The sequence below is a fragment of the Oncorhynchus mykiss genome, chromosome 30, assembly GCF_013265735.2.
Source record: "Oncorhynchus mykiss isolate Arlee chromosome 30, USDA_OmykA_1.1, whole genome shotgun sequence".
NCBI lineage: Eukaryota > Metazoa > Chordata > Actinopteri > Salmoniformes > Salmonidae > Oncorhynchus > Oncorhynchus mykiss.
In genome coordinates, this window is record NC_050570.1 from 21,097,115 (window position 1) to 21,109,281 (window position 12,167).

A 12,167-nucleotide genomic window follows, 5' to 3' on the forward strand; every position below is an offset into this window, starting at 1 on the left:
GTTTCGATCTCTGAGCGCACACTTGACACTCTGGCCGATGATTTGTTTGTTTACATGAAAACAGCCTAAGCAGCTCTGCTGGCAACAATTTCATTACACTTTTTTGCAGACATTTACTGACACCGGCCATATTCAACGGCTGTTGTACACACGTCACTTAACGTTAGCTAATGAGCCAGCCAGCTAATGTTAGCTAGTTAAACAACATTGAACAGTGCCAACAATGCCACCGTGCTGGGAGATAAACAGCCTGGTTCAATGTTAGCTAGCTAACATTAGGCTCTAACTAGAATTGCAAAGGGCTTTGGCAAATGAATAATAACGTCAGCTAGGGAGCCAGCTGGCTAACGTTAGCTGGCTAGCTAACAGTGCAATTTAGCTTAAGACATATAGCTAACTTAATCCTCCAGAAAGTGGAGAGCAACACTTATGCAGCTACAATACACAATACATTTTTTTTAAAAGCGGTGTTCGACAGGATTACCAACACAGACTGACGAGCTCAAATAGACAGAAGCCCTCTATATGGCAGAACAATCCGAATTCTTCTCTCGGCATGCCCAGCCCACTCATTATCTCAGCCAATCATTTTCTGTGGCTTAACCAACAAGGTTCATAATTTAAAAGGTTTGCTATTAAGGCACATGAAAGTTCACATGTTCGGGAAGGCATTTCTTCCCAATTTATTTTTTTACGTTCAAACGGCTATCCTGTGAAGTTGTGACTTACGACATACGCCTAGTTTCCTGAATCGGGTCACATTTAAGGAAATCAGTCAATTTGAAATAAATAAATTAGGCCCCAATATATGGATTTCACATGACTGGGAATACAGATATGCATCTGATGGTCACAGATATCTTTTTTTAAATGGTAGGGACTTGGATCAGAAAACCAGTCAGTATCTGGTGTGAACACCATATATTTTTTATTTTTGACATTTTATTTCACCTTTATTTAACCAAGTAGGCCAGTGGAGAACAAGTTCTCATTTACAACTGTGACCTGGCCAAGATAAAGCAAAGCAGTGCAACACAAACAACAACACAGTTACACGTGGGATAAACAAAGGTACAGTCAATAACACAATAGAAAAATCTATATACAGTGCGTACAAATGGAGTAAGGAGGTAAGGCAATAAATAGGCGATAGTAGCGAAGTAGTTACAATTTAGCAAATTAACACTGGAGTGATAGATGTGCAGATGATGATGTGCAAGTATTAATACTGGTGTGCAAAAAAGTAAATAAAAAACAATTCAGGGATGAGGTGCAGCGATAGAGCTGCAGCGATAGGTAAGCTGCTCAGATAGCTGATGCTTAAAGTTAGTGAGGGAGATATAAGTCTCCAACTTCAGCCATTTTTGCAATTCGTTCCAGTCATTGGCAGCAGAGAACTAGAAGGAAAGGTGGCCAAAGGAGGTGTTGGCTTTGGGAATGACCAGTGAGATATACCAGCTGGAGCGCTTGCTACGGGTGTGTGTTGTTATGGTGACCAGTGAGCTGAGATAAGGAGGAGCTTTACTGGTGGGACCTGGGACCTGGAACATGCTGTCGATCCAGAGCATCCCAAACATGCTAAATGGGAGATGTCTAGTGAGTATACAGGCAATAGAAGAACTGAGATATTTTCAACTTCCAGGAATTGTGTACAGATCCTTGTGACATGGGCCTGTGCATTTTCATACTAAAACAAGAAGGGATGACGGCGGATGAATGGCACAACAATGGGCCTCAGGATCTCATCACGGTATCTCTGTGCATTCAAATTGCCATAGATAAAATGGAATTATGTTCGTTGTCAATGGCTTATGCCTGCCGATACCTTAACATCACTGCCACCATGGGATGCACTCTTCAAAACCTTGACATCAGCAAACTGCTCGCCCACACTACGCTATCTGCCCGGTACAGTTGAAACCAGGATTCATCCATGAAGAGCACACTTCAGCATGTCAATGGCCATTGAAGGTAAGCATTTGCCCACTGAAGTCGGTTACTATGCCGAACTGCAGTCAGGTCAAGACCCTGATGAGGATGACGAGCATGCAGATGAGCTTCCTTGAAACGGTTTCTGACAGTTTGTAGACAAATTCTCCAGTTGTGCAAACCCGCAGTTTCATCAGATGTCCGGGTGGCTGTTCTCAAACGATTGTGTGACAAACGTGTTGTGTGATAAAACTGCACATTTTAGAGTGATGATGGATTATCTTGGCAAAGGAGAAATGCATATAAACAAAATTGTGCACAAAACCTGACAGAAATACGTTTTTTTGCACGTATGTAACATTTGTGGGATCTTTTATTTCAGCTCGTGAATAATAGGACCAACACTTTACATGTTGTGGTTATATTTTTGTTCAAGTAGCTACCCAGACTATCTGCATGGACCCTTTTTGCACTCTTTTGACTCCTCACATACGCTGTTGCTACTGTTTATTATCTATCCTGTTGCCTAGTCACTTCACCCCTACCAATATGTACATATCTACCTCAATTACAGTACTTCATACCCCTGCACATCGACTCAGTACTGGTACCCTGTGTTAATAACACAGGGTACCAGTACTAATGAGTTATTGTTAATAATGAGTTATTGTTAATAACACAGGGTACCAGTACTAATGAGTTATTGTTACTCATTGTGTATTTATTCCTCGTCTTATTATTTTTCTGTAATTATTCAATTTTTTCTCTCTGCATTGCTGGGAAGGGCCAATAAGTAAACATTTCACTGATAGTCTACACCTGTTGTTTAGGAAGCATGTGACAAATAGGATTGGATTTTAATGTGATTTAGCTTTATGTTACAGTGACTTTTGTGTTTATGATGAAAATGCTGTTAAAAACATTCTGATACAGATTTTGTGTTTCTTTCCCTTAGAATCTTAACATAATATACCCATAACTCAATGCACTGCTTTTCTAATGGATTTTATTTTCTATTTACATCCAAATTTGAGCAAAATCTAAAATTGCAATTAATTGAGATTAGCTAATGCCATTAACTAAATGAATTGTTTTAATCGTTTGACAGCCCTAATTTAGAATAAGGTTTTACAGCTTCTTCAGTCAATTTTTTATTTAAAATAATCTTATGTGATTATTTTATATATTTTACATGTGATAAGGTCACATAGAGGGCCGGAGATAATTACAGACACTTGTGATAATCTTAAGTACCCAAAAGGGCCATACAATCCTCTAAAGTGACCAACATTCTGGTAGTTTACTGGCAAACTTAGAATGTCTCTAGTACTATACCCTCCCTTTGCAACACTACTGATGATACATCTGTTTGTTTCCCCGAGCTCATCCAAACCTCTACTCCTTCTGTCCTCTGTTCCAGAACACTCTCTGAGACCGGACATGTCCAGCTGTCCCTCCCCCATGGCATGCCCCACCCACTTCTCTGGCTCGCCAGCGATGAAGATCTACATCGATCCCTTCACCTACGAGGACCCCAACGAAGCCGTCCGAGAATTTGCCAAAGAGATAGACGTATCCTGTGTGAAGATTGAGGAGGTCATTGGTGCAGGTGACTGGGAAGAAGGGAAACCTAACATTCAGTAACATGGGGGAGAATCTCTCTGCCTCTGCTGCAGTGAAAGCTGTGAATCTATAATTCTCTTTTCCACTTCCCCTCTACCTGTATCTGGGTGTTGGATGAAGGAACTGTCGGAGACATTTGGTCTTACCTCAGATATTCTGTTTCTGAAAACCACTCTTTCCATCTGATATGTTTTGCTTTTAGAGAGAAAGAACCCTTTCCAATTAACAGACTTGCTCTCTTTACAGAGGGCAATGTTAGCCACTATCTCAGTGAAAACTGCTAATATGTAACTAGACTCCTTTCCATTAATCTATATTTCATGCTGATTTTATCTGCCAGGATTTCTTTTTTACTTGACTTGATATATTTGTGTATTCAGCAAAAGAACGATCCTCACACTGACTGGTGTATGACATGTTGGAACTTGTCTTATGACCCTGAAACTGGGCTCTATGTTAATGGGTACCACAGGGAGCCAGAGTGTAACACTCTCTTCATCTCTGTGCTTGTCGCATATACAGTGTTTATCTTTATGGGGACTTTTGATTGTACATGTGCTATATTTAAGCTATAAGGCCCAAGGGGTTGTGGCATATGGCCGATATTCCATGGCTAAGGGTTGTTCTTGGTCACAACACAACGCGGAGTGCCTGGACACAGCCATTAGCTGTGGTATATTGGCCATATATCACAAACCCTGAGGTGCCTTACTGCTATTATCAACTGTTTGCCAATGTAATTACAGCAGTAAAAATAACTGTTTTGTCATACCCATGGTATAAGGACTGAATGCTGATTGGCTGACAGCCATAGTATATCAGACCATATACCATGGGTATGACAAAACAAAACACTCTGTGTTGCGTCGTACATAAGAACAGCCCTTAGCCGTGGTATATTGGCCATGTACCACATTTACTCTGGCTTTATTGCTTAAGAATAAGAAGTGAAAATACATGATATCAGCTTGCATACTAATAGTTTGCTTTGTAATAATGTAATTTATCATGTCTTTTCCTCCAGGCGAGTTTGGAGAGGTGTATAAGGGTCGCCTGAAACCGTCTGGGAAGAGGGAGCTGTACGTGGCCATTAAGACCCTGAAGGCGGGCTACGTGGAGAAGCAGAGAAGAGACTTCTTGTCTGAGGCCAGCATCATGGGCCAGTTTGACCACCCCAACATCATCAGACTGGAGGGCGTGGTCACCAAGAGTCGGCCAGTCATGATTATCACAGAGTTTATGGAGAATGGGGCCCTGGACTCCTTCCTGAGGGTGAGTGCTGCTTTGTTATTCTCCTTGTGTCCTAAATGTCACCCTATTCCCTTTATAGTGCACCACTTTTGGGCCTGGTCAAAAGCATATAGTGCACTTTATAGGGAATAGGGGCCCATTTGGGACACATACTCCTTTTTTACCTCCTCTGGTCAGCACACCAGCCCCGGCTCCAGCTTTCACCTCTGTTGCATCGGATTATACACTGGGTTGAGCTATAGGGCCACTGTGTGGTTTCATATATCAATCATATTGATTAATCAGCTAAAGCTTTTATTTCTAATTTGACAGCTTCACACTAACAGTGAATTATGATTATTGAGATTAGTTATTAAAAGGATTAAGAAAATGGAAATGTAAAACTCACTGGAGGATAAATGTATTTAATATAGCAGGGAATTGAGATCTGATAAACAACCTTGGCATGAATGAGCAAAAATGTCTTATATTTATCAATAACCTTCAATATTTCGTAATATAATTCATGAGATTAGCATAAATGAAATTGTTCCACCCAGATCCCTTTGAGGCAGCATGGCTAATACACAGTGCCTTGATTCAATGTGCCAGCCTGGCACAGTTTACTGTGCCTTCTTCCTCCTTGGAAACAGAGAACATGGAACACAATCAATATGTGGCCCAGTTTTCTAATTCCTCCAACCTGTTTCCTCCTCCCTTTGATCCTGGACTCATTTGAAACGGGGCTTTGAACACCCCTTTGATGTCCTCTCCCTCACCAGGCCCTTTTCCGAGCCACCGCACTTGACTCCCGTGGACATCGATTTCTGTGTTGTTTTTCTCCTGGCATGCCCCTGTTGCTGGCGCAGAAAGACAACAGTTGAATGAGTGCCCTGCTTGGCGTGTTGGAGGTGCCCACTGAAGTCACAGCATAGGGTCAGACCTGCCGTGCCTCACGGGAGGGAGTTATCCACCTTGGTGGGGGCCGCTAATAAACAGCCAAGCTGAGGATAAGGAGCAGAGACAGAGAGTGATCAAAGACATGAATCCAATGTGGGGCTTAATGGACACACACACACACTCCTTAAATGGGCCCCAAGTCAAGTGGAACACTTATTACATCAATGAATGACAATTTGGTAACATTTGGAAAAGGGCATATATGGTGCTCTTCCTCAATACTCCACAACTTGAAATATTTGCACAAGCTGCCCAGCCAATAATTTTTTCCAGAAATAAATGTGTGAGGATTTTTTTAACCTAAAATGTGTACCTTTGTATTTCCTACACAATGACGACATTTTAGAGAGATAATGGGAGCGTCATTATCCCAAGTATCTGGCACTTTATTATGTCATTAACTCCAATGTGACATGACATCCTATTTAATCCCTGCCCTGCAGCAAAATGACGGGCAGTTCACAGTGATCCAGCTGGTGGGGATGATGCGTGGCATCGCGGCGGGCATGAAGTACCTGGCAGAGATGAACTACGTCCACAGAGACCTGGCCGCCCGCAACATCCTGGTCAACAGCAACCTGGTGTGTAAGGTGTCCGACTTTGGCCTGTCCCGTTACCTACAGGACGACACATCAGACCCCATCTATACCAGCTCCCTGGTGAGTACCCTCTCTGGCTGGCCTTTCTCCTCCCCGTTTGTTTGGAACACATTCCCCCCCAAAAATATCTTATGGTCCAGTAGAAAGTGAGACATCTCTTTGTCAAGAGAGAGTTGGGTGATTCAATAGTTGACATGGCCATGGTTATGTCTTTGTGTCTGTGGTGATCATACTGCCAACTGTAAAGTTCGGTGGTGTAGGAATAATAGTCTGGAGCTGTTTTTAATGGTTTGGGCTAGGCCCCTTAGATCCAGTGAAGGGAAATCTTAACGCTGCAGCAAACAATGACATTCAAGACTATTCCATGCTTCCAACTTTGTAGCAACAGTTTGGGGAAGGCCCTTTCCTGTTTCAGCATGACAATTCCCCCGTGCACAAAGCGAGGTCCATACAGAAATGGATTGTCGAGATCGGTTTGGAAGAACTTGACTGGCTTGCACAGAGCCCTAACCTCAACCCCATCGAACAACTTTGGAGTTAATTGGAACTCCAACTGCGAGCCAGGCCTAGTAGCCCAACCTCACTAATGCTCTTGTGGCTGAATGGAAGCAAGTCCCCACAGCAATGTTCCAACATCTAGTGGAAAGCCTTTCCAGAAGAGTGGAGGCTGTTATAGCAGCAAAGCGGGGACCAACTCCATATTAATGCCCATGATTTTAGAATGAGATGTTCAATGAGGAGGTGTCCACATACTTTGTCATGTAGTGTATCAAAATATATACAGTGCATCTATGATTATTCAGCTAAATGCACTTTGATGAATTGTGATGATTTTGTCTCACAATGTTTAGAACTTAGACATGCTCTGGAACTTTTGCAACTTCTAAGTATTTTTTAAACCTCCAGCTTTGGGCTGGATGTGTCAGTGTAGTTCACACATGAATAATATATGAGCAGAATTCCTGACTTACCTCAATTAGCCACTAAATCCCTAGTTTGAAAGCAATGTTTTTTCTGGAAGTTGTGCTATGCCATTGTCCCCGACTTGGGCCAGCGCCCTAGCAATTTGAGTTCTATCCAATGAGCTTCAGCCCATTGCCATTTGAGTGACCGCTTGCAAGATGCACACACAGCAGAGCGAGAGCAATGATGTGGTGCATATATCTACATATACAGTATGTGATGTAGTACACCATTTTCAGGGTCCACTTTTGGTTTGTGAGCGCTACTTTCAGAACTACTGGCTAAAAAGTATACAAAAGTACCGGAGAATCTCTTTAAATTCAAGAGAGAAACCTAGTCCTATTTACAGTGCCTTGCGAAAGTATTCGGCCCCCTTGAACTTTGCGACCTTTTGCCACATTTCAGGCTTCAAACATAAAGATATAAAACTGTATTTTTTTGTGAAGAATCAACAACAAGTGGGACACAATCATGAAGTGGAACGACATTTATTGGATATTTCAAACTTTTTTAACAAATCAAAAACTGAAAAATTGGGCGTGGAAAATGATTCAGCCCCTTTACTTTCAGTGCAGCAAACTCTCTCCAGAAGTTCAGTGAGGATCTCTGAATGATCCAATGTTGACCTAAATGACTAATGATGATAAATACAATCCACCTGTGTGTAATCAAGTCTCCGTATAAATGCACCTGCACTGTGATAGTCTCAGAGGTCCGTTAAAAGCGCAGAGAGCATCATGAAGAACAAGGAACACACCAGGCAGGTCCGAGATACTGTTGTGAAGAAGTTTAAAGCCGGATTTGGATACAAAAATATTTCCCAAGCTTTAAACATCCCAAGGAGCACTGTGTAAGCGATAATATTGAAATGGAAGGAGTATCAGACCACTGCAAATCTACCAAGACCTGGCCGTCCCTCTAAACTTTCAGCTCATACAAGGAGAAGACTGATCAGAGATGCAGCCAAGAGGCCCATGATCACTCTGGATGAACTGCAGAGATCTACAGCTGAGGTGGGAGACTCTGTCCATAGGACAACAATCAGTCGTATATTGCACAAATCTGGCCTTTATGGAAGAGTGGCAAGAAGAAAGCCATTTCTTAAAGATATCCATAAAAAGTTTCGTTTAAAGTTTGCCACAAGCCACCTGGGAGACACACCAAACATGTGGAAGAAGGTGCTCTGGTCAGATGAAACCAAAATTGAACTTTTTGGCAACAATGCAAAACGTTATGTTTGGCGTAAAAGCAACACAGCTGAACACACCATCCCCACTGTCAAACATGGTGGTGGCAGCATCATGGTTTGGGCCTGCTTTTCTTCAGCAGGGACAGGGAAGATGGTTAAAATTGATGGGAAGATGGATGGAGCCAAATACAGGACCATTTTGGAAGAAAACCTGATGGATTCTGCAAAAGACCTGAGACTCGGACGGAGATTTGTCTTCCAACAAGACAATGATCCAAAACATAAAGGAAAATCTACAATGGAATGGTTCAAAAATAAACATATCCAGGTGTTAGAATGGCCAAGTCAAAGTCCAGACCTGAATCCAATCGAGAATCTGTGGAAAGAACTGAAAACTGCTGTTCACAAATGCTCTCCATCCAACCTCACTGAGCTTGAGCTGTTTTGCAAGGAGGAATGGGAAAAAATTTCAGTCTCTCGATGTGCAAAACTGATAGAGACATACCCCAAGCGACTTACAGCTGTAATCGCAGCAAAAGGTGGCGCTACAAAGTATTAACTTAAGGGGGCTGAATAATTTTGCACGCCCAATTTGTCAGTTTTTGATTTGTTAAAAAAGTTTGAAATATCCAATAAATGTCGTTCCACTTCATGATTGTGTCCCACTTGTTGTTGATTCTTCACAAAAAAATACAGTTTTATATCTTTATGTTTGAATGAATGAAAAAGGTCGCAAAGTTCAAGGGGGCCGAATACTTTCGCAAGGCACTGTAATTGTATCTGTTTGTCTGTGTGCAGAGGCAGAACTTTATAATGAAATTCTCCCTGCCGCCACAACAAGCTCTAATCAGAACATCTCAACCTTCTAAAAGCACACAGTACATTTTTCTATTTCCCTTTAACAAAGTTCATAGAATTATCTCACAATGTAGAACTCCGACACTGGCATTATGAATGAAATAACAACCCATGTCTGAGATGGGTGCATGCCTGCCTATGCAAAGACACCCTCTCTCACACATTTATAGATGATAACAAATTATTGATTGCTGCTTGCAGGAGCGTTGTGATAGACAACCCTGCTAGTGTCATCTAAGATCTCTGCTAGGCTACACTGTCTTGCCTATAAAGATGTATTGTAGATCTAATCAGAGAGTAGTTGAATTTCATTTGTGTTTCATGAGACACTATTGAGTTGTACTCTATATTATAGATTCCCTGTTTTGAATTTCCTTGCCTAGAAAACGTTAGTGTCTGTCGGTGTGTATAGTTAATGGGTATGGGACTGTGTGGGTGATTATGGCAGAGAGGGAGTGTGTTTTGATCCTGTCACGGTTGGCCCAGAGGGCTGACCCTGTGGTTCTGGGTGGATGACTGAGGGAGGCTGAGGGGAGGCTGGAGGGTGATGTCTGTGCTCTGTTTGCCGATTGCTAATTAAAACTCTTTCAGCCACTCCTGGTTTGCCCCATCCGCTGCTCCACTGTCTCTGCTCAACTCTATTTGTCGCAGACTGACTAGCGTGAGATGAGGGCCACTCCACATTAAGATGCTGATGACATGGTTGTCTGATTGACCCATACACCATAGAATCTCCATCTGTCTAATGCTTTCCCAATGACAAGAAATGGAGGGAGATAGTGAGATGAAGTACAACCATCCCTGTCCATTTGAATCTGCTTTCTCTTCTATGAGCTTTGTTTTGCTGGGAAAACTGTACCTAATTGTACCTAACATCATTCGTTACTGTCAAATTTGAAAAGAAATATAGCAAATGTAAAGCTAAAGGAATATAAAAAAAGAGCTAGGTTTGAAGATACTGTCTTGGAGTGAACGAAAACGGGGGAAAGTCTTATTTATATGATGTAATTAACCATGGGTATTGATACAAAATCGATATACCAATGAATAATACTGTGTCTTTTTATACAAATTGTGTACATGACAAATTGCTGCCAATTTTATCATGACTCCCCCTTTACCATTTAATAATATTAATTACCTGTTTATTTATTGTTCTTCAAAATTCGTTGCAGCCCTCCCATGTGCAGTATGCAACATTTGTATTTTAATTATTTGTTAGGATGAAATTGTGATATGTAAAGGAAGGAAAGTAAAGGAAGGAAATGAAAGGAAAGAAAGTCAAGGAAGTAAGGAAAGAAAGTAAAGAAAGGAAGTAAAGAAAGAAAGTCAAGGAAAGAAAGTCAAGGAAAGAAAGTCAAGGAAAGAAAGTAAAGAAAGGAAGTAAAGAAAGGAAGTAAAGAAAGAAAGGAAGTAAAGAAAGGAAGTAAAGGAAAGAAAGTAAAGGAAAGAAAGGAAAGAAAGGAAAGGAAAGAAAGGAAAGGAAAGAAAGTAAAGGAAAGAAAGTAAAGGAAAGAAAGTAAAGTAAAGGAAGGAAAGGAAAGGAAAGAAAGGAAGTAAAGAAAGGAAGTAAAGAAAGGAAGTAAAGGAAAGAAAGTAAAGGAAAGAAAGTAAAGGAAGGAAAGGAAAGGAAAGAAAGTAAAGTAAAGGAAGGAAAGGAAAGGAAAGAAAGTCAAGGAAGCAAAGGAAAGAAAGTAAAGAAAGGAAGTAAGGAAAGAAAGTAAGGAAAGAAAGAAAGTAAACAAAGGAAGTAAAGGAAAGAAAGTAAAGGAAGGAAATTAAAGGAAGGAAAGTAAAGGAAGGAAAGAAAAGTAAAGAAAGGAAAGTAAAGGAAGTAAAGTAAAGGAAAGGAAAGGAAAGGAAAGGAAAGGAAAGGAAAGGAAAGGAAAGGAAAGTAAAGGAAAGGAAAGAAAAGTAAAGAAAGGAAAGTAAAGTAAAGGAAAGGAAAGGAAAGGAAAGGAAAGGAAAGGAAAGGAAAGGAAAGTAAAGGAAAGGAAAGGAAGTAAAGGAAAGGAAAGGAAAGAAAAGTAAAGGAAAGGAAAGGAAAGGAAGTAAAGGAAAGGAAAGGAAAGGAAAGTAAAGGAAAGGAAGGAAAGTAAAGGAAGGAAAGTCTAGAAATGTGAAGGAGGAGAAATAACAATGTTGTCATGTGTTTACATGTGGTGTTTTATTTGTTGTTGTTTGGTTAGGGTGATATGTTGTGTGTGTTGTAAATGAATTATGAATAAAAAATAACTTAAACATAAGAATTAACAGCCTTTAGACGTACGAGTTACCATACCCAGTCTCAGGGATGGACTCTGGTCGTCGACTAACCCCAACAGCACACATTTATGTTGTAGCCCAGACAAAAATACCTGATTCAACTCACCGAGGGCTTGATGATTAGTTGGCAAGTTTAATCAGGTGTTCTTGTCAAGGGCTACAATAAAAATGTGTGATGATGGAGGGACTGGAGGACTTGAGTTGGGAAACAATGCACTACATCTGAATGTATTGGTGCCTCTCAGGCCGTTCAAAATGTTGATTAAGGACCTCTTTGCTGAGGAATGTGATTGTTTTTCTTGGTGTGTTTGTAATGTTGTATATTTACATTCTATTGTATTATGTAACTTGTGTGTAGGGCTCCCTTGTGAAAGAGCCCTTGATCACATTGATCTCAATGGGACTCCCTGTTAAAATAAAATAAATGTCAGCGGGAACTCCAGTGCATGAGTATCTCATCATATCCCAGCTCAGCATGAGAAATGCACATGGCCAACAGGCAAGCTGTTTCCATTACAAGAGCTGAGCTGCTCCGCTGCTGTTTGAAATGG

The 12,167-nt window shown here is 41.0% G+C and overlaps 1 protein-coding gene across 2 annotated transcripts in view; it reads left to right on the forward strand.

Moving 5' to 3' along the window:
• The window catches only part of LOC110521537 (ephrin type-B receptor 1), a 182,206-nt gene that overhangs the window by 154,755 nt on the left and 15,284 nt on the right, over positions 1-12,167 (forward strand). For both annotated transcript variants that reach the window (XM_036968882.1, XM_021599141.2), the window contains exons 10-12: positions 3,350-3,538; positions 4,577-4,824; positions 6,186-6,401. In XM_036968882.1, coding sequence (XP_036824777.1) covers positions 3,350-3,538; positions 4,577-4,824; positions 6,186-6,401 — 653 coding nt within the window. The remainder of the gene's footprint in view (positions 1-3,349; positions 3,539-4,576; positions 4,825-6,185; positions 6,402-12,167) is intronic.